This window comes from Oryza glaberrima, chromosome 7, assembly GCF_000147395.1.
Source record: "Oryza glaberrima chromosome 7, OglaRS2, whole genome shotgun sequence".
In the NCBI taxonomy this organism is placed as follows: Eukaryota; Viridiplantae; Streptophyta; class Magnoliopsida; order Poales; family Poaceae; genus Oryza; species Oryza glaberrima.
This window is the reverse complement of record NC_068332.1, coordinates 18,334,714-18,361,368: the sequence shown is the minus strand read 5'-3', so window position 1 is coordinate 18,361,368 and position 26,655 is coordinate 18,334,714. Positions and strand designations below refer to the sequence as shown.

General features: G+C 43.5%; 1 protein-coding gene and 1 pseudogene across 2 annotated transcripts; one reads left to right on the top strand and one right to left on the bottom strand.

Annotated features, from left to right (window-relative positions):
- Window positions 1-13,305: 13,305 nt before the first annotated feature.
- LOC127780266 (GDSL esterase/lipase At4g10955-like) lies at window positions 13,306-13,993 on the top strand (annotated as a pseudogene).
- Window positions 13,994-22,746: 8,753 nt separating this feature from the next.
- LOC127780782 (protein ACCELERATED CELL DEATH 6-like) lies at window positions 22,747-26,388 on the bottom strand. 2 transcript variants are annotated; one of them, XM_052307753.1, is made up of 3 exons: window positions 25,591-26,388; window positions 23,688-24,220; window positions 22,747-23,538 (listed from the first exon to the last, which is right to left on the bottom strand). In XM_052307753.1, exons 1-3 carry the CDS (start codon window positions 26,324-26,326, stop codon window positions 22,813-22,815), a joined length of 1,995 nt encoding a protein of 664 aa, XP_052163713.1. In that variant the 5' UTR covers window positions 26,327-26,388; the 3' UTR covers window positions 22,747-22,812. The 2 variants fall into 2 exon arrangements, with proteins under 2 accessions (XP_052163713.1, XP_052163712.1); XM_052307752.1 differs by having other exon boundaries at window positions 22,747-23,547; window positions 25,591-26,387.
- Between the last annotated feature and the right edge of the window lie 267 nt (window positions 26,389-26,655).

Below are 26,655 nucleotides of genomic sequence, written 5' to 3'. Positions count from 1 at the left end.
ATGTGATAGTAAATATTTGTATCAAAGAAAATGTGATAGTAAACTCACGCACATAGCTCTTATGGACTATACATGCCACATACTAATTGGGCTAGCGTGTCACAACTACGTCAGCTCCTACTCATCAATTAATTGTAATAGCTATGTGTAAGAAAATTATTTTGGCATACGATAAGTTGGATGTAAATAGATAAAAGAGTTGAGCGTTGTCCAAAGTGTCAAAAAGTTAAAAATACATGGTCCAAAGTAAAAACATTGGTTAAAGAATGATCCAAAGTGAAACATTAGTAATAAAAGGTGGCCAAATTAAATTTTAAATTTGACTTCTAGAGATGAAAGAACACATTTGAAAATGTAATCCTCCATCCAAAAAAAAAATCCAATCCTAGCTACGAGCCTGGACTATGCCACTGGTGGAGAAGGGGTTTTTACTCACGGTTCGTAACCCCCCTATAGTCCCGGTTTTCCAACCGGGACTACGAATCCGGGACTAAAGATCGCTATCTTTAATCCCGGGTGAAAAAAACGGGAGTAAAAATCCATTTTTTCTATCTTTAGTCCCGGTTGGTAAGAGGCTAGCTCCGGTTGCTATTTTATTCTTTTCATTTCTTCATTGTTTTTAATATATTGATTCACTCTATCCCATCCCAAAATCCCAAATCAATCATCCCCGAATGGTCTCCAAATTCTCAAATCAATATCTCTAAATACATCACAAAATCTTAAAAAAATTACATCACAACTTCTACAAAATTCATCACATATTCACATCACACACAAATCAAATACATCACATATTCACATCACACACAAATTGTCTTAGATCCGAATCACAGATTCTCAACAAAAAAAAAGAAAGAAGACGAACGGCCGCCGGTGCTACACCCGCTGCCATGGCGGCCGCCGTCCGCCGCGTCCCTGGCTCCGCCACGAGGCCGCCAGCCGCTAGCGTGCCGCCGCGCCGCCTCACCCGGCCCTCCGCACGCCGCGCCGGCCGGCCCTCCGCGTGCCACACGGTCCGGCCGGCCCTCCCCGCCCCACCGTTGCAGAGGGAGGTGGGGAGGTGAGGAGGAGGGAGGAGGGAGAGGAGGAGAGAAAGGGAGGAGGGAGAGGAAGAGATGAGGGTGTGACTGTGTGAGGAGATGAGTTAAAAAGGAGAGGAGGAGATTGTATCGATCCGATCCGCGTGCAACCACCCCGCTTATGTCGACTTTTTTTCCGGTTGGTGTTACCAACTGGGACTAAAAATATATCTTTCGTCCCGGTTGTTAATATCAACCGAGAGTAAAGCTTATATCGATCTTTTTTCCCGGTTGGTGTTACCAACCGGGACTATAAATAGATCTTTAGTTCCGGTTGGTGTGTTACCAACCGGTACTAAAGATCAAAAATTTCCTCTAAGCTTTCAAACCGGACTAAAGATGTTTTTAGTCCTTGAAATCTGGTGAACCGACCAAGGATCGTTTCTCCACCAGTGTGCATATCTAGATTCATACCTAGAATTTGTTTCTTTCTAGTACGTAGTAGTAGAGATCAAATTTAAAATTGCATGTTGTAAAGTGATATATCACATATTAGCCAACCATAACATTTTTCAAAAATATTTTATAAGTATTAGAATAATATTAAATGACGGGTAGATATCCTCTCGATGACTGTCACAATACCATCTGTACAGTGACGTATATAGGAGTAGCGAGCAGGGAAAAGCATGCATTTGACCGACACTTCACTGTACTTCCTCCGTAATAAAGAGAAAATTAATTTAGAAGGGGGTATTATATAATCTAATAACTGTACTTCCTCCGTAAAGAGAAAACCAATATAGAAGGGGATATTATATAATCTAATTAATACAACGAATTTGAATATGACACAATCTAATTTAATGAATTTAAAGATTGTGTTATGTGACTCATAACTTCCTTTAGGGTGAGTTTGAGGGATGGGGGATTGAGAAGATTGGCAAGATACGCAAAATGAGATGAGCTATTAGCGCATGATTAATTGAGTATAAACTATTTTAAATTTTAAAAATAGATTAATATGATTTTTTAAAACAATTTTCCTATAGAATTTTTTTTGCCAAAAACGCATCGTTTAGTAGTTTAGGAAACATACGAGCGGACTACGATGTACTTTCTCACCCTAACTCACCGAAACTAACGCTCCCTTATATATTTTTGCAAGGACGGAGGCAGTACACAACATCGATAAATATGGATACAGTGAACTACAGCGACATATATGGATGCAGTGATGCAACTGGCTTGCGAGCTATTGCTACTTGCAAATGTACTGTGCTACTGTGGTATGGACTAATTCATTAAAAAGACCACGACCCTGCCACAGACCAATTCCTCGGCCTCGGCAAGTGGGCAGGAAGATTGGTAGCACATACTCCAACGATGGCCTACTGAGATCGCTACATTGGCTTAAAAAAACAAGATTCAAAAACAAGATTCGCGGGAGATACGGCACTTCAAACATTTTTTAATAAAAAAATAAAAAATTATGAGCATATTGGTAATTGAACACGGAACCTTAAGATTAAAACCACACATCCTCGCCTCCGCACACGGGACCTAGGAGATCGCTACACTCGACCTATATATGTCACTGTGGAATTGTGGATTGAATTGATTTTTCTTGATTTGCTTTTGCCTTGGTTCGGCTGAAATTATCAAGGCCATGGGTAATACGGTCGTTAAAGAAACTAGGAAGGTAGCCCGCGCAATTGCGCGGGCATCTATTTGTTTCTAAATGTTAAAATCTTTTATGATGACTGAAAATTGTTTGTATCTATATGAAAAGATTTTGTAAAATGTTCAATATATATAAGTTAGTCAGTCCCATATCATGCAGTTTGTTTGATACTTCAAAGCTTGATTGGAAGTAAAAAATTTGAGGCCTAGCTTGTTTCACCTATGAACATTGATGAATAAATCTATGACTGGTATCTTCAGATAATATAGAACTAATTATTCTTTGAATTTTGATATCACTATTTTTCTTAATGACTCGAGGATTTTATCATGATTTATAATGGTTTCAAATTGATCGTTCATAATTTTAAATTTAACTAAATGTGTTGGCACTGATTAATATGATATCTATAGCTTGGTTAATCTTTTAGCGAGACTCCCTAGCGTGTTAACAGCCTATAGAAGTGGTGCAATTGAGGCCATATATGCTAGATCTTTTTTGTAATTGGTGGTTTAATTGAGGCTATATAGTATCTATGGGTTAATTATTTTACACGAAATAAGATGAATGGCTTGTACTGTAAAATATCAACAATTAGTTGAAGCTAATTTCTTTCGATCTTTGGTTGTTTTATGTAAAACATATTTTTTTTAAAGATGTAATGTTTAAAATTAATGGGTCCATTTATTTAGAAGAATTTTTTTAGAGATGTAATGGTCTAGGACAAGAGTCATGATGATTTAGCTATCTAATATTGTTTTATATAGTTAGCGCTAGTTAGAAAATAGGGGAAGTTAAATAGAAAATAGGAGAGGAGGGGAGAGTGGTAAGGTGGAGGGAATACATAAGTGCGCACATACGTGGTTAATACCCATGGGTATTATGTTTTCTCTTCCATATTCTACTATTTTCTGATATGATCTAGACAACGGACTATCAAGGAAATACTCATAGGAGAGGATGGTTAAGTTGGTCACGTATATGGTGTTGTTATGAGAAAAGTACGTATTATCGTACTTGTATGGGAGATTAGGAGAGGTTTATATACATGATATTAGGATTAATTACTATTTCAATAGATCTAATGTAATGGTCTAAAATAACATGTCCATCGGCACTGATTTAAATGAAAATCGATGAGCATGATATTTTGTTACTTTCTAAGAATTTTTATAATTTTCTATAATTTATTAGAGCACCACATGACAGTGTTAGAGCATTTAGGAGCATTTGTACAAAGTTAATTAACTTTTACTTATAACATATGTATGATGCAATAACTTTTTGTATATTTATAGACCTAAGTTGAATAGATCCTAGTTGAGCCACAGAGGAAGCCTTCTATGTAAGTTTGTACACGTCCAGTTTTCACATGTATAAAATAGGAGAGGATGGTTAAGTTGGTCGAGGGAGTACATTCATTTGGACGTATGTAGTGTTGTTAGTGAACTTTTACTTATATATAACATATATATGATGCAATATTTTTTTAGTGTATTTATAGACCTAAGTTAGATAGATTTAGTAGCGCCACAAAGAAGGCCTCATATGTACGTACATACTGATATAACAATATTTTAATTTTTGATTTGAGAATGAGGAGCGAAGGAATAATATCGTGACTTTTCAGCAAAAGACGTCGCTTTTTAGCTTTTTTTTTTTACGAACTGTACGTACTTATTCTTTGTCCCTTCTAATAGCACAGTATGAAACCGATCTGTGTGCTGGAATAGCATTGAGAAAATTCGTTTGCATAGTTACTTATTAAATCTAATCACCAATTATAGATGGTAAAATTTCGTTGAGCTGCTGCTGCCTGTGAATTACACCAAATGATCAAATGCTGCTGTTTGTGATTACATTGCCAGCTACTGAAAGTCAAACGCTTGTACAATCCCAGTCTCGTGTAGCTCATTTTCCCCATTGATTAATCTGTGTGGAGGCTTTGATTTGAAACCTAATCCAAGTCTAGGCGGCAGCAGGAAAGCTTTCCTCTATCGAGGCCTTGAGCCCAACACGGACGGAAGGCACTGAAGTAGGCAACAGAAAGCACGATCGGATTTGGGGCAAGAATTTGGGTCTACCAATTTAATTAAAAATGATGGTAGCTATAGATCTAATCTAACAGTATAAAATAACGGGTCCACCAACTTAAATAAAAATCAACGATGAGATTAGATTGTGCCACGTGGCGATCTAGGAGCATTTGTAGGAACGCCATATGGCGGTTTGAGAGCGTTTATAGAAAGTTTAATGGACTTTTAGTATATAATAGATAGATAATAGATGCTCAAATCATTCTTCTTTACCATTTTTCCATCAAACGGAATCGGAACAGTAAAGCATGAAAACGTTAACAATAACAAGGGATGCAATAACAATATCAGTATCATTGGAACATCGGAAAATATATGAATCAAAATTATTGGATAGACTCCCGGAAACAACATGATTCAAATATTTAAAGGGTAAGGTTAACTGCCAAGCTTATATTTTGAACTAACGTCATATGTAACTATATTGATAAAGATTCAAACGAGAAAGGAACTAATTTAAATACTTCATAACAATATTAAACCATCAACATATATTAATACACAAGGGTTATGGTTAAGTTTTATATTCCAACGGATCATCGGTACATACAGTAATTTCTTCGGAAATTCTTGACTGTTTTTTTTGGGTTCCTTTTTGCCCCTATTTTTTTTAAACAAAGCCAAATTTTACCTCTATTTTGGATGGACATCTTGCCGGTGTAAAATCTTTGACGAGAAGATATCCATACCCTTACTTGCCATTACACATTTGTCCCTATTTTTATATATCAATTGTGTATTTGCTACTATTTGTGCATGCAGCTCACAATTCTGATAATCTTTCACAAGTATGACAATTTTGATAGACTGGGCAAAATTTTGTTTCAAAATTTAACATAATTTTGCAGAAGTTTGGACACATTTTGATAAAAAAAAAGATAGAATAACACAAGTTTGACACATTAATTCCTAACACATCAAGCAGAAGTATAGCTAGAATCACAAAGTCAGAAAAATCTACATCACAAAGTGAAGCACATCCAAACCTGCAGCCTATTGCTCGTCCCATGCCAAGTGCTCAAAGTCAAGCAAATCAAGTCCCGTAGCCGAATCCACGCTGCTCACCGCCGCGTTCACCTCACCACACACATCTCACCACGTACCCAACTCACCATCGGCCTGCCCCGCCCCCGCGCTCTGCCCCTCCCCTTGCCCCCTCCTTGCTGCCGCCTGGCCCACTCCCCTGCTCTCCTGCGCGCCACCTGCCGGGCTGACGCACTATCATCGTCGCCGCCTTGGGTTTTTACGGGAGGAATGCGAGCCGGGAGGGCCATCCCTACTTGGATATTTCCAAGGGGTAAAAAGGTCCATGAATAATTAAAAAATCATTATTTCATTTTCTCTCTATTTCTTTACTGCAGTAAGTCTAACCCCATTCGCTTCCATCTAAACCAGGGGTTAACGCCTTGTTCGGTTAAAAAAATTGGAGAGAAAAACAAAAACCCTAAAAAGTAAAGGTAAAATCGGTATTCGACACCAAAACAGGAATAGAAATGGAATAGTCCCAAATAGTATACTGCTGAAACGGTGAAGAAAACCCCTCTACCATTTTCATCCTATTTTAAGATAATACGGAAACTAAAACAGTCGACATAAAATATATTTTTTTTGAAAATAGAGGCAAAAGATTTGCCACTTTTATATTAATAGAGAAAGGGGTAAAATTACAAAGACAAAAACTGTACAAGGTCTAATAAAAAAAAACATAGACCCGTAAAAGCTTAAGAAGGCAATTCTCTTGAAGGGATGATCTCCGTGATTCGGGTGGCCCCGGCCTTATCCACGTTTGCGTCTCTTCTTTGATCTTGACAAGAACAATAGTTATAGTTAGTTATAGCAGGTCGATACAAAATATAAATGATAACCCCACTTAGATAGCTCTATGTCGCATACATCGACATAAGGACTGCACGGGTGCCATCTTTATCCAACTGGGCTTTAAAAGCTTGTCTATTTATACAAGTAGTTTCTATTGTATTAGTTGAATCGAGAAAAATAAAAGGAGAGAAAATTGTACGAAGTGTATTCTGCCACACAACAGTCTTCGTGCGTCCTTCCATCATCTTTCGCCTCCTGCACGTGTGTTTTTGTGTTAGATGGGTCCAAGAAAAAGTGCACCCATGCGTATCCAATTAATTTTAGAAGTTGAGTCCATAGGATAGGTTTACGGCAGGTACAATCTCTTCTACTACGTCCTCTGTCCGTCCCATTAAAAATCAACCTAATACTACACATTGACACATCCTAATATTACGAATACGAGAATATCTAGATTCGGAGTAATATGATGTGTCAATATCTATATAAAATAGGACAGGATATATCATAATACTATGAATTTAGATAGATCAGATATAATATATGCTAACACTACGAATTTTGATAGACATCTTGTTTAGACTTGCGGTAAAAGGATGTGTTCTATACTTTCAATCTTGAATTATTATATTTTAGATAAGATTTTTATACTTTATTATGGATAGACTATTAACTAGATATCGCTAGGATCGATCAATCATTACACTCGACAAGGTCACCAGTGACGGGCCCAAACCCTCATCTTTGACGGCTTTAGGCTTGGTTAGTGATCAGTGGTCACTGGTGAGTTCAGTCACCTTTGACGGGCGGAAGACCATCACTGATGATAGTCACCTCTGACGGGCTAGAACCCTACGGCCCGTCAGAGGTAAGTGTCTGCGCTAACCCATGCCATTTTGCAACCCGTCACAGATGACTCACCTGTGATGGCTCAGAGAGTAAAAAACGCTACAGGTGTGTCACTTGTGACGACATGTATGTGCAAAGCCGTCACTGGTATGGTCACCTGTGACGGCTTTTGCAATATGAACCGTCAGTGGTGAGCTTACATCCAGAAAAAAAATAATTTCCCTTAGGATTTGCTAGCCATGCCTCTGGAAAAACAGAACATACACATGCAATATATATGTCTCCAGTTTCAGCCCATTGCATTAAAAGTTTCAAACTAACATCACATGCATTCCAAGTTGTCACCGAAAATCCATAGACATTCACACACATGCATTGCAAGTTCTCAAATTGAGCCAAGCCGATGCTTCAAAGCACTAGAAATAAATCCAGAAAAAAAAGAGAACATACTTCCATGCCAACATACTGAAAAATGAGAAATACAACCTAAGTGCCACAAACTTGAACATAGCATTTCCATCTTTGGTTTCTGAGCCTGATGAATATGGTATGACATACAAACTTACAATTAGATCAGCATAAGTACAGCCCTCAGTGCCTGCAATGCAACAATATCCTAACAACGTAACAACCAGATATATGTTACAGATGGGATGACAGTAGCAGGAACAGCTTCGATATGTTACAAATGCATATAACTATGCAAGAATAGCCTAACAGCCAGATAATCAGCATAAGCTGCTCCAAAACAACAAATTAAAATGGGGTCACTCTGACTGAGAAGGCAAAAATAAGTTTACCTCAGATTAGTATTCATTAGCTAGCCTTTCAACCATCCTTGATAGTCATCCATTTGCATGTCAGTAGTTAAATATTATCTGAAAGAAACGGAAATAGATCAAATGGCAGAGGAAGCTCACCATTTGTAGAAAGAACTAGCGTCTAATTTGTTCAGCTAGCATAGAAATTGGGGGATTTGTAGAGTATCCAAGAACACACCAAAAAAAAAACTTCTGGTAAGAGGTCTAACAAGGAAAATAAAAATAGATTTAGTGATACATCAACTTAAATAGAACAAGAAAACAAAGCGAAACAGCATGCATGCCCACTATCCAAACAAAATACTAGTACACAAACAGCATCTAACTAATGATCCAATAGCTCATGATTTTTGATGGGGTTAAAGCTAGATACATCCTTGGACAAGGATTTAGCCACAGGAACCACAGGAGATGCCGGAATCGGTTGACTGCAAGCTCAGATCTGTATGCAAGAGAAGGAAAGGGTGACTTCTGCTTAGCACTAAACTGAGTAAAATAGATGAGGCGGTAGTGACTACCGAGGATGGGGTGGAAGGGGACAGCCGACGCCTGCTCTCCCCACGGCAGGTTGACCTCGACGACGTGGGGTGGTGTAGACGGCGGACCGCTTACCTCACGAACGGATCTGGCGTCGCTGAAGCTAGGACCGCAGGATCTGGAGCACCCAAACTTGGGATGGTTGGATCCACGACCTCTGAGTTCAGGGTGTCCGGATCTGGAGCCCCCGAGTTCATGGTTGCTGGGACCGTCAGGGGGAGGGTGGGGGATGTAGAAGCTCGTCGTCGACCGGAGATAAGCGGCGATGGACGGAGGGGCTTGTCAATGGCGTTGGGTAGCGGTGTGGTGCCTCGTTCACCGATGGTCCTGGCACCGGCGTTGTCTTCGTCTTTGGCTCGATACGACCCGGATCTGGCGTGGTGGAGGCGGGAAGGAGGCGGCGACCCGGATCTGGAGTGGTGGAGGCATGGCGGCGACCGTGGGCGGTGGGTGAAGGAGGTGGCGACCGTGGGCGGTGGGCAAAGGAGGCAGCGACCCGGAGGCGGTGGGCGAAGGAGCCGATGACGGGGCGGCGGAGAGACGGCGGCGGCGACCATGGGGCGGAGGGCGAAGGAGGCGGCGACCATTGCAGGTGGGCGAAGGAGGCCGGCGGTCGGTGGGAGGAAGAGAAGAGAGACTGAGAGGAGGAGGAGAGAGACTGAGCAGGTGGCGGTGGGCCCCATGGGTGGGGGGTGGGGGTTCCTTTTTTATATGTCAAAATTGATCACCTTTGACGGGTGCAAACTTAAAATCAATGACGGGCCAGAAGTCATATTCGTCACAGGTGACGGCCCATCACCTGTGACAGGTTGTAAATCCCTGGCCCGTCACAAATGAGGTCATACCAGTGACGGTTGGAAGTCAAACTCGTCACTATCTTACCTGTGACGGCTTAAAATTCCGGCCCGTCACAGGTGAGGTGATACCTGTGACAGGCCGCGGCCAGATGCCTCACCGATGACGGTAAACCTAACGACCCGTCAAAGGTGACGGTCATCTGTGACTAATTTATAAACCCGTCACTGGTGTGCCGTCACAGATGTAGGGTTCTGGCGTAGTGAATCCCTCTCATTAATTAATCATTGACTTGATCCTTGCAACAGCTCACTGGCTAGTTGCATCACTTCCCGGAAATATATGCATAAAAATTTGGCAAAATTTTACAAGACAAATTATGATGACATAATCATATAAATCACCATATACAAACATCCAACTCTAAATTTCATATACTTATGTAGTAACAAAAGTAACAAATTGTGTTTGTTTTGTGCTGGTACTATATATTCATAACACCGGCAATTGAACCAGTAGTAGGCCCGCCGGTCCGGTGTCCGGTGCGATGTTTTAGGATGTAAAGTGAAAGGTATGGGATGGATGGTTTCCATTTTTAAATTGAGATGAGTTGTTGGCTTTCCTACAAGTTTAGGACATAGAATAGGCTTTTTCTAGTACGGATTTGCTAGTTTACTGTCGACAGTAAACGGGGGAAAAAACTGTCGAATTTTTGACCGTCGGATTCGCCTCAAGATTAGTGCTAGCGTGTTGGTGGAAAAAATCCGCGGGGGGGAAAACTGTCGAATTTTTGACCGTCGAATTCGCCTCAAGATTAGTGCTAGCGCGTTGGTAGAAAAAATCCGCGTGATAACTATAATTTGTGTGTTGCGTGGGGTTCGAACCGACCTCAACCCCACCACTTATGCGTGGTAGCCACTTCATCTCTTGCAAGTTTTTGAAAAGTTTGCAAGTTACAGTTAGTTATACTCCAGTTACACCCTAGTTACATTGTAATTACACCCTAGTTACATCGTAGTTACATTGTAATTACATTGTAACTATAGTGTAACTACACTATAACTATATTGTTATCTCTATATTTATTAGATATAAAGTTGCATATATTATTTTAATACATATATACAAGTTATTATTATAGTATACAGTTCTAGAGAAATTATATACTGTAGTTAGATTTGAAAGTTTTCCCCTCAAAAAACACTCGACAGTTTTTTTAGCTGATCCCTTCTAGTATAGAAAAGAAATTTGGTTGGATGTTAAATATGGGTTAAGGCATAAGTTCGATCGGGATCGAGTCTCGATCATCAACAAGTTACTAGTACTCTGTCTATTTCCACATACTTGTCATTATTGATGGGAACAATTTCGGTTTCAATTCTTAGTTTTTGAGATGCAAAACAATTAAATAATGCAGTATCTTTTGAAGTATCTATATATTTTTTGGAAAAGGACAAACAATAAAAGCTTAAATATGAATAGCACTAAGCAAAAGTATTTACGAATGAAGGGAGTAATATTTAGTGTCTGTTTATCGGAGCTTCTGGTAGCTGGAGACCCCCCCTCCCCAAAAAAAAATTTAGATTTTCACTCAGATTCCTGAGAAGTTCTAGCTAGCTTCTCACAAATTGCTTATTAAAATCTTAGGCTCCTCAGACATGATCTTACTTGTGCAGTAGAAGCCTAAAAAGGTCTACATCCTCCGAGAATCTATCGAGCCCCACTACGGTGCTGTCTACTTGTAGTTGAAACAATCTAAACCGTTGATCTAGTTTGATCAAAGAGTTTAGATCTATTTATACTACCACCCTAGTAGTCAGAGGTATTAGAAACGTTGAGGGGCATCATTGTAAAAGAAAATGTACGCAGGGGGGGGGTGTTGATCATCATTAAGGATGCAAGTGGGTAGTCCCGCTATCCGCATAAAAACCCGTCTGCTAGTCTATTTTTTGTATGGTAGCACAAAATTTAGAAGAAAAAATGAACTAGAAGTGGAATAAGCGGGAAAAAAAACCCACTTGCCCGCCCCGCTTGCATCCCTAATCATCATTAGAAGTGACAACTAAACTTTTTTTCCTTCTCTTTTGGCTTTTTCAATGGAATATATATAATCGATGCCAGCGTAATGGATGAAAAAAAAACTGAAATGATAATGTTATTCCTAATCACTGTATTAGTAAATTACCGATTTACTCTTAATACTACCTCTTAATACTACCTAGTAGTATTATACTAACAGGAGAGAATACTGCAGCATTCAATATAGTATTCTAACACGTGAGCCATCCGATTGGGCACGGACGCAGATGAGATCGATCAGTTGTCGATGGGAAGTTGAGCAAACCCATATGCGATGAAAGGCAATGTGGGTACACGATACTCTTATCTTGTTTCAGCGACGTACCACCTGTTATTACAGTATTTTATACACTTGTGAAGTCAACGGTTTTCCTCGGAAAAATAAAAGAGAAGCTCCGCAGGTAGTTTAAGTAAAGAAGTCGATGCAACTATTATTAGCCTCAGCTACCTCTAGTCCAGTATAACTATAAATAGAAGCACATTAGCACTTAGCTTTTCACAGCAAATTAAGCACAAACGAGCAAACTTCTTACGAAGAACTGAAGAAGTAGGCCGGGTATTGTATTTCCTCCTCAAGCTTTCGTTCTCCGTAAGAAGAAGAGAGTTGTGAGTAAGTCACTAATAAGCCAGCCATCCGTTTGCTTCCTCTGCAGCTTGCTCCATATCGATCACATTAGCAGATGGCCTCATCAAGCGACGTTGACCTCGCCGACTCCGGCCCGGTGCATATGATGGCGAAAAACGACTGCACTGGTTCTTCTGGAATAGTGATTGACTGGTATATGCATATCTGTGAAAACTCTATTACATGTTTTAAGTCATCAAAAAATTTAGTAATATAGAACAATATGTGATATATCATTTCACAAGCATGCATATTCAAATTTAACTTATACAAGTATAAACAAAAATAACAAATTTAACAATGAATAGAACGTGTAACTCACGGTCAAATTTGTTATTTTTGTTTCAAGATTGTATAAGTCGAATTTTTACTTGCATGTTTGCAAAAAGATATATCATATATTGATCTATTTTGACAATTTTTTTTAAAATTGTTTCATATCTTTTTCAACGTCATGCACAAAACGAGAAGATATACCCTCGAGGGACAAAAATCCACTTCCGCATATCTGCATTCATGATGAGCTGCTGGTGAGCATAAGCAGTAATTCTGTGTCGATCAATGCCACGTGCATATATGCAGGGACAAGGAGGAGCACCGCCATTGCCTCGCCGCATGCCTTGTCAAAGGCGTTATGGTGATGATGAAGGACAGGAGCAACCCACTCGCGCCGGCATGGTGGAAAAGCTTCGGCTTCCGCTGCCGCAACGTGGACGCTTCCGACCAGGGTAGCTCTGACTCCGGCCGGGATGATGAAATCTTCGGAGCCACCTATGAGTACGAGCCACCAGCCGGCCTGCCCCGCCACCCGTCCGCTCCAAGCTATGTCGTCGCCTTCTGAGGCACCATTCCTACCAACCTGGGAGATCTAATACATGACATCAAGATCGTATACAATACATTTTCCAACTCCAATCGTTGTGACATCACCCACGACGAAGTTGAAGGACTCCTCCAAGGTAGTGCAAACTCCTGTACTATGTGGCTCGCCGGGCACTCACTTGGTGCGTCGCAGGCTCTAGATGTCGGGCGGTCCATGGCCGAGAAAGGCTTCAACCTCCCCACCTTTCTGTTCAACCCGCCGCAAGTGTCGCCAGCGCCGGCAATCAACTTGCTGCGCCCGAATGAGAAGGCCAAGATGCATCTATACGCCACGAGCTCCCTCCTCAAGGTAGGCCTGAGCAAGATCGTGAAGTCCCACGAGGAGCACATGGAAGACCTGTTCAAACGTACGGTTGTCGCAATGGACGCCAGAACTATATGTGCACGACAGTGACCCCATCTGCCAGGGCTACGTCGACTACTTCGAGCAAAGGCAACTGGTGCAGGAACGCTTCCCTAGCATCGGCATGTCGGCGATGAAGCTGTCGTACCGAGACATGTTCTTTTCAGCGCTCAACAAAGACAAGGAACGGCCGCACCTCCTGCCGTCGGCACTGCTGTGGAAGAACTTGAGGATGGACAATGACGTGGAGAATCACCCGTCCAAGTGTACGCTGCTCCGCAAAGCGAACCGTCTCAAGAAGCGGGTCCTCAAGGCGCATAGCCTCGAGCAGTGGTGGAAGCCGGACAATGAGCTGAGCTTGACCAAGACACAGTACAACTATCCTTCAGCACAGCATTGGAGGGCAGGCTTGCCGCTACGCAGGGTTTCCAGGTCGGGTTAGAATTGCATTGTAACTTTGTATTGTTCGTAAGCGTGTGTGATGCGTGTCTTTCCTTTCTAGTGTTAGCCTAGCTATATTATTGCATCATGTCTCCTTAATTCCTTAGTTTCCTATTTCTATTTTGGCTTTCAGTTTGTTTTCCCACAGAGAGTTTGTAGGATCCACAGACATGCGTGCGTGTGTCACGATCCCACATGAATCTCACTGGTGAACACAAGCACAGGAGCAATATATCCTCTCCAACTCTGTATATCAAGTTCAGGGATACAAATTGGAAGAACTAGCAGCAGAGATTGGGAAGAGAAGCAGGGGGTAAAGGGAATCAGAGAAATACAGAGTAGGGGATTAGAGGAGAAATCAAGAGGAGGAAGAAGAGGCCACAGCCATCAGGTTCTAATTCATCGATGCCTTCTCTCACTGCCACGGTTGGAATTTATACTTCTTGGTTGCTTGCACCTTCAGTATGTGAGCTAGGCCAAGCCCATTTCTCTAGTAGCCCATGCAGCCCACCAGATACATGACATTCCTCCCTCCTTAAAAATCGACTTGTCCCCAAGTCGATGCAACACTTCTGCTGTAGATAGCCATCAAGGAATTGTTGAGAAGAAGAATTCCAAGATTCCAAGGCCTTGTCAGTTTCAGCACTTGAGCTCTGGTCTCATACATTTGATATGATTTCTTGTACATAAGTTGATGCAGCAGCACTTGTAAATGGGTTCTTTTGTCAGTAGGAACAGAACCTATGCCTTTCCTTCTAAGAGAATGTTTGCCCAGTAAACAACTTGCTGTAAGTTTGAGCTGAAATGAACTTGGTGCTTGACACGAATTTAGAACTTGACCACACTTGTGTAAAACATGACAAGAAGAGCTTGTTTGAATGTTCAGAGCTATATTGCTGCTTGCAAATTGCCTATCTGAACTTCTGCACATAAGGTATGCAACCCTGAAATTGGATTCTTTACTCCCTTGGATTGAAACACTATCAGGCGAAAATCTCCAAAACTTTGCATTATACGTGGTAACCGATCCAAGGAACTGCACCAAAGTGAGAGCACTGCTTTGCACCTGCCTAGAACAGCTACATATCCTCTTGTCCAGAATGGCAATCAAACAAATTGATTCTTGCCAGCAACCTCCAGAATTCAGCATTGAATTGGAGAGATGATACTTCATGCGAATTCAACCACAATAAATCAGTTCTGATCTTATGAGGAGGTGGTGGCCATGGTGATTTCTCCATATTCGGCATGCATAAATTCCACACAAATTGATCCATAGTTTTACTACCAACCCAATGCATCCTCCTAAACAATTGTGCTTTTGCTTCCATTAATGATATTGATCCCTCAGTCAACAGATTCCAAAGATTCCAGGATGCCCTTTTGCTTACCATACACAGACTTAGATCTTGCTCAAAGCGATTCTTTTCATATTGTGCAATCAAGGCCATGTGTTCTGTCAGCAAGAACTTGCTGTGACTTTGTGCTAACTCCCAAGCATTATCACAACTAAACCAAGACTCATTCCATTTGTCAGGTGAAAGTCTGGGTTGTAGGAGATTCACCACAACACCTTTGTTATCTTGTTTTATTTGAGGATCATGCCACAGTTCTAGCTGCCGCTCAACAATAGAACCTTTGCTCTTGGCTTGTAGAGGGGGTGGCCATGGTTGGAGAGGCTGAAATACCACCACACTTCCGCTGCCTGAATGCAACCATGGATCAGGCCATGGCGAGGGCCGAGAACCTGAATTGACCTGATCGCTGTACAATGGAACTGCCACTCTCCAAAGTGGTACTGGTGGAGAGCTAACTCTACATACTGAGCCCAATACAAAGCAATGGTATGGCACTTCCAACGTAGATGGAACCAACGAGAGACTGTTAACACCAAGGTCATGGCTTAGACACCCAATCAAGATCCTAGAAGGAATTGCATTGAGGGCTAACCATGGATCTCTGAACCATAAATTCACAGAAGTAAACTTGGTATCCACTTCAATGAGCTCAGTTCTCTCATCGTTGGCCATGTCTTTGCCATCATCATCAACCAACTGATTCTTCCCCTTCATTGAACACTCGATGGTTGTTCCCATGCCAAGCTTGGCTGAGTCAACATGGTTAGTTGGGCCAACCTCAGCACTGACCTCCAATGCAATGGTAGTTGGACTAGTGTTGGCGCTCAACACTGCCACATCTCTAGTGGAATCCTTGTTCTCGGATAAATCCACCTTGGTGTCGTGAAATGCCTCCAAAATCCGATCGATCCTAGTGCACAGGTCTTGAATGGCCTTGCCTGCGTTCTCCACCACCTTGTCCATGCTAGTCTCAGCCTCCATGGCCTCGGTGACCGAAGCCGACGTTGTTGTGACTGCTGATTTGGTTGAGGCCGCAGATGGGCTCATGGTGGCCGGGAACATGTGTTCCAGAGTAGTAGGAGTGCTCTGGGTATCAGACTTTGTGGTGGCACATCCTGGTACTTGCATCGAACACTTGGTGGGTGCAATGTCGGCTCTGTCTTCGAGCAAGGTCGGCACATGTTGCACATCCAACACGCAGCCCCCGTCGTAGATATTGCGGCCGTGGAGTTCAGCCTGAGCCCACTCTGCGTCGCAGGTCGTCCGAAACCAAACAATTGCCTCCACACGCCATGCATCGACCACAAGCATCTACACCGCCACTGCTCCGTAGGGGTTGAAGACTTGATGCATCACATTGGTAGACACAGGGTAGATGAGGTGGTTCACTTGGACATGGAGTGCAGCACCTGCAGCACTTCCTAACTGGCTTGGCATTTCATCGAAAACCTGACGGGCGCCTCCGACACTGTCACCTCCATGGCTCAAATCCTGGCCCCAACAGTCATCACTACCCCCATGTGTCGTCCACTGCATCTCCCGGATCGGAATCCCATGAATCGACTGCTCTGATACCATATTGTCACGATCCCACATGAATCTCACTAGTGAACACAAGCACAGGAGCAATATATCCTCTCCAACTCTGTATATCAAGTTCAGGGATACAAATTGGAAGAACTAGCAGCATAGATTGGGAAGAGAAGCAGGGGGTAAAGGGAATCAAAGAAACACAGAGTAGGGGATTAGAGGAGAAATCAAGAGGAGGAAGAAGAGGCCACAGCCATCAGGTTCTAATTCATCGATGCCTTCTCTCACTGCCACGGTTGGTATTTATACTTCTTGGTTGCTTGCACCTTCAGTATGTGAGCTAGGCCAAGCCCATTTCTCCAGCAGCCCATGCAGCCCACCAGATACATGACAGCGTGTTCACGTTGTGGTGAAGTCTGGGTCGCTCGCTCCCTGTTCTGATCGTCTGCAATATGGCACGCGACACTATGGGACTTGTGGCCCGCACATATATAGGACCTATGGACATTTCGTTTCAGTTTGGAATAAAAGGAGAAGAAAACAACGAAAACGCTGCGGTAAATTAGCAGCACAAACATCTTGCGAGCATTCCACCGTTGATGGTTTAGGCTTTGTTTGGCATTGAGCTTTCCCAATGTGGAGAATATAGGTACCGGGTACCCATATGGCCTCCATATTCGACTAGATATAGAAGATGGGCCGGATCCATATATTATGTAATAGGGTAAGACTCGGTTGTTATATTGCCTTATATCTTATGGTAGGATTACATAGCCTCGATCAGGTACTACCATGTAATAGATTAGAAAGTAATGTCGTGTCCAGGCTAGGTTTCTCCTTTGTAGCCCTGCCTCCCAACCTATATAAGGAAGGCAGGAGCCCCCTCTAAAGGGTGAACACAGAGATTCATAAACAGATCGTAAGATCAATACACAACTCGGCGGATACAATCCCCAAAACAGGAGTAGGTTATTACCTCTCACTGAACCTGTCTAAATTCTTATCTTTGTATCCATCTACTTTTAGGTCTCGTGCGCTACCGTCTTTTCATATTGCCGAATTTCAGTTTCGACAGTTGGCGCATCAGGTGGGGTTGCATCGAGTTTTCCGTCGAGAAGTGTGATGGAACTATTTGTCAGTACTGTTGGTACTACCTTCATCCGAGCCATGTTCTCAACAAGAAGCTAGATTCCAACGACGCTGAAAATTCCAACTGGATCAAGGCCTGGTTTAGTTCCCCAAAATTTTTTCCCAAAAGTATTACATCGAGTCTTTGGACATATGCATGTAGCATTAAATATGTAGATTAAAAAAATAGTTGCACAGTTGGGGGGAAATCGCGAGACGAATCTTTTGAGCCTAATTAGTCCATGATTAACCATAAGTGCTACAGTAACCCACACTACTAAAAAAGGCCATAGGTGTCGGGTTTTCATCCGACACCAATTGGTCGGCACAAATACTAGCAACCGACACCTATAAGGAAAATAGAATCGACACCTTTAGCATTGCTCGAGCCAAAAAAAAAAGAGAGTTGGCTCGAATCCGAGCCGAACTCACCAACCACACGCCACCGTCGTTGTCATCCTCCCTCGAACCCAGCCCTACTCCCCTTCATCACCGCCTCTCGGATCCGAGATCAAAAACAACAGGAAACAAGTATATGGATGGTACGAAGCATTAAGAACTCAACAAGTTTGGGACAAGAACTCAACAAAATTAGGACTAGAACTCAACAATAACTCATGAACTCGAAAAGAAAAACACTAAAGAACTCAAGCTGCCAGCCGCCACCTCGCCTGCACCACTAGTGTCCTTCTCCACCCCTGCCGCCGTCGCCACATGGGGATGGCGCGGCCGCCACCGCTGCCGAGGTGCGCCGCAACTGCCTCCACCAGGCAGCCGCCGGCGCGAGAGCCCGCCGACTCCCAACTGCCTTCCCCACATGCTCCCCTCTCGCCGGATCTGGTGGAGGGGAGCCCGCCGCCGCCACCCGTGGGGTACCCGCCGGCGGCTGTGGAACCTGCCACCTCCCCTCTCGCCAGATCTGCGGAGGGGAGGGCATGGCCGCGGGAGCCCGCCGCTTCCGCCCGTGGGGTGCCCGCCGGCGCCGCCTCCCCTCCTGCCGGATCTGGCCGAGGGCGCGGCCACCGCCGCCGCTGCCGTTTTCGCCGGGCAGGCACCACAAGAGAGAGGGGGGAAGGAGAGAGACGTGAGAGAGAGGGGAGGGAGAGAGATGCGAGAGCTGAGGGACGAGAGAGAGACGCGAGATGGATAAGGTGGAGAACGATCGAGTGGATAAGGACGCGCGGTGGGTGCGGTTCTGATGGGCTCGGCTCAAAGCTATAGGTGTCATTTTTTTTTAAAAAAAAAGGTACCTATAATATATTATAGGTGCCGGTTCTATCGCTGGAACCGGCACCTATAGTATAACTGCCTTTTTTGGCTAGAACCGGCACCTATAATGTTTAAATATGTCGGTTCTATGTTTTTCCATCGTAGGAAGGAGGGAAAAGCTCTATAGGTATCGGTTTTAAATGAACTGACACCTATGAGCCGTTCTTTATGAGGGTTTTTTAGTAGTGACACATGTGTTAATGACAGATTAATTAGGCTCAAAAGATTCGTCTCGCGGTTTTCAGGCGAGTTTTATAAAATTAGTTTTTTCATTGTGTCTGAAAACCTCTTCCGATATCCGATCAAATATCCGATGTGACATCTAAAAATTTTCTTTTCGCGAAATAAACAGGCCCCAAGTCTATCAAATAAGAGGATGACCACCGATCAAATCAATCTGCAATTAATTGAGCGTCCGTTATTCCCCGAGTTATCAAGTACCTTCACGTGAGTGTGTTCCAATCTAATACATATGCATGCCAACATTAATGGCAATCGAGCCAAACCAATCAAACAAACAGAGGCATCAGATGACATGACCGTGTGTATATGCTGGACATACATCCTCGATCGTCAAGCACAAACCGAAGAACCAGATCACCATGCAAGCTAATTATTTAATCGGCAGCGTTGCATCATGGACGGCTCCAATATTTCAATCTGGTTTGCTGTTCCAATCTAATTTTTATTAGATTAATTTCTAATAGTTGTTTGATCACCTGGTATTTTTGTTGTATTCACACGCCGATTGAAATCACGACGCGTCCATCACCTCACCGTCGCCGAGTGCTACTTTATGGATTGCTCCCTCCCACGCAGATGGATTGCTGTTGATTGAAACCATGGTCGACCAATGTGTGTACAGGGGAGCATGCAAGACATGGAGGGAGCAAACAAATTAACTTGCTTACCTGTTCCCATAATCAACAATACATCCATGCATTATTTTATATGCTAACCCAATCACGATTATATTTGTTTGCATGTATATATTGTGCCGAAAAGCCGAGATGTTGCTGCAAACGCACCCGGAGCTCTGCGTCGCTGCAGGCATCGACCCGCCCCGTAGCTGCTCCTGCACACCCTGCAGGCCAACGGCAAGATGAAGTTGATCAAGGCTGTCAACGAATGTGTTCTCCTACAGGACTACGCTCAAAGATCACTTCAATCTCGTTCAGTTTCTGGAACGTCACGAGATTAATCTCTTGGTGTCCTCGTCTACACAGCTGGTCTATTACATCGTCGTTGATAGATGTCATCGTCTTCACAATTATCTCTCTGCTTTTGATTTCTTCCGAGTAATACTTAGAACCTTGCATTATACACTCCATCCAACGAGTCCCCACGTGGTTTGAATCGGCTCAAAGGCAACTATCCATCGACAAACTAAACGGAAAGAATAGGGAAATTGAGCTCCATAACTCGATCGTTACTTTTTTTACTTGGATTATTTCGCAAGCAATCAAGATAAATACTATGAAAATTGTTGAAAAAATATGATATAACATCTGTAACCCACGACTCACTACTCAATGGAGAACCAATTGATGTAGTGAGGCAGAGTAAAAGAAAAATATGATATAAAGAAGAAAATTAATAATGACTTAGCTTTGTAATATTCCCATCAATGACGGCAGAGGTAGCCGATGTGGGGAGAAGGTCGTCCATCAATAGCAACGAAAACATCAACCATGGACGCAACTAAGGCGGCCGGCTGTGAAGATAAAAATGTCCATCAACGATGACGGAGTCCACCATCTATATAGGCAAAACCACCAGCCGGCGGCGGCAAAAGTGGCCGGTGGTGAAAAAGAAGACGCCTGACAACGGCAGCGGAGTCCACTAGCCGTGGAGGCGAAAGCACCAGTCGGCGGCTGCAAAGGCGGTCGGCGGTGAAGACGAAGACACCCGGTAATGGTGGTGGAATCCACCAGCCGTGGAGACAAAATCACCAATCGGCGGTGGCGAAGGCGAGCCGGCGTGATTAGCCATAAGTGCTACAGTAACCCACATGTGCTACTGACGGATTAATTAGGCTTAAAAGATTCGTCTCACGGTTTCCAAGCGAGTTATGAAATCTTTTCATTCGTGTTCGAAAATCCCTTCCGACATATGATCAAACATCCGATTTGACACCTAAAAATGTTCTTTTTTTTGCCAAATAAGCATGCCCTCATACGGAGCAGATGGAGAAACTGTTCAAGACGTCGTGGGCGGCGGGGCGCCAGAGCTGTACGTGCACGAGGGGGACATCATCTGCAAAAGCTACATCGACTACTTCGAGAAAGGTGCAGATGACGACAATGAGATGCTGTCGTACTTTGGCATGTTCTTCTCCTTGATCGGCGACGACGAGAAGGAGCGCTGCAGCATCTCCTGCCATCGGCGAGGTTGTGGAAGAACTCGAGCATTGACGGTGACGGGCACGGTCTGAAGCAATGGTGGAAGCCCGACGGTGATCGACTTGAGCTTGAGTGCCAGGAGATACAGCTATCCTCCATGAGCACATATAGATTTCTGCCACGGTGGTGCTCAAGTTATAGCTTTTGTTGAAATTAAAACGTGTACTCTTGCTCTTTCAGTTGTACTAGCTCTCTTTCATATTACAAGTGGTTTTAACTTTTTCCAATCAAACTTATTTAAATTTGATTAAATTTATAAAAAAATACAGTAGCATTTTCAACATAAAAGAAACATACTCTCAAAATATATCCAATGTTATATTTAATGAAGTTAATTTTATATAGTAGATATTGCTAATTTTTCTATAAACTTAACCAAATCTTAAAAAGTTTTGTTAGGAAAAAAGTTAAAACGATTTAAAATATAAAAGGGAGGAAATATTTTATTCCTCGCAAAAATTATGTACATAAATATCTAGCCCTGTATGATGCACGGCCAGTGGAGTGTCAGCCTGTCAGGTACTCGATCGGTTTGTCGTGATGGGCCGCCGTACGACACATACGACCCGCCCCGACCCTTTGCCATCCGCGCCGCCGCGGTGCTCTCGCAGAGACACGGTCGCCGTAGGCGCTTGTCAGTACAATTGCTGGGCCAATGGGCCTGCAGGGCTGGATGATTGGGCCAGCCCGCTTACCATGGCAAGCTCCCATTGCACAGCATGTGTTTGGTTGGAGAAACAGATCAGATTGGGACATACCTACTGTATTTTTCATGGTGATTGGTCGATAGACACGTGAGATAAAATGACCCTTGAAAAAGAATATTACCTCTAGATCTGAATTATAGCTCTATAACTTAATAAAAACATACGAACCAATCCAACCCACCCTCTATATCTAAAAGACTGACGAACCAATCCAACCTCTATATCTCAAAGAACTGACAAACCAATTCAACCCGTCAACCCGGAGCATGCATGCTGCAGCCTGCTGCCTGCATATGGCTGGGAGCCAGAGAAACAGAAGACGCACGACGATCGAATTACAAGCAACACGACACACTCATGTACACAACATGCAACTCTTTGAACTTCTGTGATTTGTTACACCAGGGGCACCACATACATTGCAGCTCATAGCAATGCTAACAGAAAGATAAAACTGTATGTAGATAGCATACCAAGCATCCTCCAAAAGATCAAACTCGCAAAATTGGAGCCAACACCAACCGTGAGACGGCTCCTCGTTTCCTGAGGTAGGTGGGCTCTAAAAGCGCCTCTCCACCCCAGCCGTCTCTTGATCGGCATGAACAAGAACCCTAGCTGCCAATTCGACGGGTTGCGAAGCAACAGGGTGGTGAAGGTGGATAGGCATACCACAAGGGCGATCCGCTCGCTGACCGGGCTCAGAACAACATATGCTCCCAGTGCGAATGCCGCCACCATGCTTCTCGTCGCCTGCTCCATCGAAATCACTGAGAAGAACATGTAGAGTGCCCGGAGCAGTGGGTGGACATGCTCTGAACCAGCATAAGTGAGCCAAATGGTGGACAGCGTGGATCCCACAAATGCAAGGGTGTTTGCCATCACAAATGCCTTGAAGGTATATCTGTGCCATAAAATCGGTGCACCGGCATGTGGATGACCATCAGATATGTAACCGCCAGGCAGAGTGAACACTGCTGCGAATGTGACCGTGGAGATCAGCACAGAACCAACTACTAAGTTCTGTGAAATGTTGGTGAATTTCTTTAGTTCATTTCCAGAAGCTTTCCCGATGTTAAACTCATCTATGAAATGATCCAAGCGACGAGGACTAAGGACAGCTCCCGTCCATGCCAAACAGCGAAGTATAATTACCTGTGGATTCTATCATAAGAAATCAACAATTCAGAGAAGGCAAAGGATGCGAGCTAAAAATTTAAGCTAAAGACTTTGAATCCAAATGATGAAAAAGTATATGAACTACAATGTGCAAACAGCAGAGGCGGCAAGGTGAAGAAGTTTACCAGTGTATAACTAATTCCTTTGTCAGTTGCCAACACGGCAAGATCTAAGGCAGTGAGCCCCTGGTTGTTCACTATATTTGGCAATACAGCTTTATTTGCCATCAGAAGGCTCACTATCATCTGGTCAGCATTCTTGACTGCAAGATGCAGAGCTGTATTCCCTTCATAATCCATGACATTCAACATTCTTTCAAGTTCTTGGGTTCCACAGAAATGCCAAACAACTTTCCATTTCTTGTGCTCAACAGCAATATGTAGGAAGTTCCTTCCTTTGCTGTCAAGCATTTCATCACAATCTGCGCAGTATCTTGATAGTTCATAGATCAGTTGACCATATCCCATTTTAGCAGCAATATGTACAGGAAATAAACCATTTGAATCTGGGACATATGCCGGAGATGTATCATATCCCAATAACAGCTTCAACGCAGGAATATTTCCAACAGATGCAACATAATGAAGAGGAGTACTTCCAGAATCATCTACTTCTTTCACAAGTGTTGGGTTCCACTGCAACAATCCCTGTGTCATTTCTATTACTAAAGAATTTAGTAAATGTGTGGACAACACGAATGTATATTTATATTATAGCTACAAATTTTCTTGTTCTAAGACTTACTAGTGATAGGATAAATGTACCCCCAGTTGTCTCGTAGAAAAAGGAAACATATTTCTTTAATACATACTTAGTTACTCACTCACATGAACAAACACATATGAATCACAGTCCAAATAAAGTAATGATTTTTTGTACGTAGAAACAACCAAAGGAAATGTAACAGATCAGATCAGTTTCTCACAGAAATGAGAGATGGTAAGAAGGTTCAAGATTGACAAAACTTATTGTCATGTCAAATTCAAAGCTGAGCAGAATTTTGATAATCACAAGATAAATGATCCTTCTACTTGGTTTCTTTGCTGTATTCCAGTTGGATTCATTCAAATAGTATGCGCAGACTATTACAAGATAGGACATACAAATATTTCAAGGTAACCAATGAGATTTGATCATCTATGTTAGGGGTCAACTTTGAATTTGAATTGTATGTTGCAAAATGCTTCCAATATATCATATATTCAGAGTAATTTTAATAGAACAACATCTGCTTTGGTCAAGTTCCATGCTTTACATCATTTTTATTGCGGGGCCATTCTTTACATCATGTTCATAGCTCATGCCAATCCCCATCATTCATTTTTGTAACCAATATATTTAGCATACATTGCCCCATCCTTGCAAATACTTTTCAATAAGAATACGAATAAGAATATAAGATCCTTTTCACACATATCCCTATTTTTCTTTTTGCTTCATGGTCCAAATGCAGTATAAAGCAGGCTATCCTGGCCATGTGATGAGTATCCACCAAAATTCCACCAACATAATGAATCATTTCTGCAACCCTCTAAATTCACAAACACTAAGAGCCACCTCCTCTTACTCCACTACCATAAATCCATCATGTTAAGCCCCACCAACTTTCTCCTTGTTAAGCAGACCCCGGAACCCAAAATCGCTATCAGGATGTCACAACAAGGTACTAATCAACAATCTGGTCTAAAGATGACAAACTAGTTCGCATTAATTTCAAAGCAGAATCAAATGGATGTAAAATATCACACGAAACAGACACCTCAATCATACTGCATCCACTTGCCTTAAAAGCTACGATCCCCTAGCTACTAAATTTACATACAAAACAGTTAATTATATCCAAAGAAATTCTGATTTAACAAAAGATTGTTGCAGAGGCCCTCCATTAACAATAACCAACAAGATCTATCAATCTAGAGTTGAAATTGAAACACTGCTCACTAGTTCGTCACACTCAGGGACGAACAAACATAAATAAATCTTGAATTTTAACTGAACATTCGTCAGGAAAGGATAGGAGAAACTCACCGTTGCTCGTGAGCACAGCAGCGTGCAGCACCGTGCGCCCGCCCGGGCCAGTGCACGAACACAATACGGGCAATTCCTCCTCCTCCTCCTCGTCGTTCCTGTAAGTCTTTGTGAGAAGGCGCACCATGCCAAGGGATCCGGCCGCCGCGGCCATGTAAATCGGCGACTCCCCCGCGCCGCCACACAGCCCCGCGAGCCCCGGGTCCGCGGCGGTCAGCGCGCGCGCCGCGGCCTCGTGCCCGCCCCGCACCGCGTCGTGGAGCGGCGTCTCGCCGCGCCTGTTGGTGGCGCGGGTGAGGGCGCGCAAGGACGGGGAGGAGGCATCCGCGGCGGCGGAGGAGGAGGAGGAGGAGGAGAACGCGGCGACGAGGAGGGCGACGACCTTGTGCGCCCCGGCGCGGGCGGCGAGGTGGAGCGGGGTGTCGAGCGCCGCGTTCCGCGCGGCGAGGAGGCCCGGGGCGCGGCGGAGGAGGAGCGACGCGAGCGCGGGGTGCCCCCCCCACGCGGCCACGTGGAGGAGCGTGTTCCCCCCCGCGGTGGCGACGGCGTCGAGGTCCGGGGCGGCCGGGTCGGCGAGGAGCGCCTTCACGAACCGGCGCTCGTCGCCGCTGCGCGCGGCGCGGAGCAGCGAGGGGCTCATGCTCGGCGCCGCCGCCGCCGCATCCGGCCGCGGGGTGGGGCAAGATGCGGTGGAGGGGGTGGACGGCGGCGAGGTCTCCGCCGCCGGCGATGCCATCGTGCGCGCGTCGGTGGCGAGCAAGAAGGTTGGGTGGTTCACTTCATTTATGTCACTTATGGCTTGCTTTAGGCTTGGAACTTGATGCGGGAACAGACTATCTGTCGGGTCATTTTTGTAGTTTACCCCTCAACAAAGACAGTAATTATGTAGAAGTATTTCCTTTGGGTCTTTTCACTTTTTTTTTATACAAAATGGTTCGTGACCGGGGGTTTGAAATTTCGAAACATGAGTTTTTACGGTGGTGGCTGAAAGAAACGAAATTTGTGAAATTTCAGTATTTTTGGCTGATTTTTTAATTTAACATATTTAGACTGAATTTGAATACA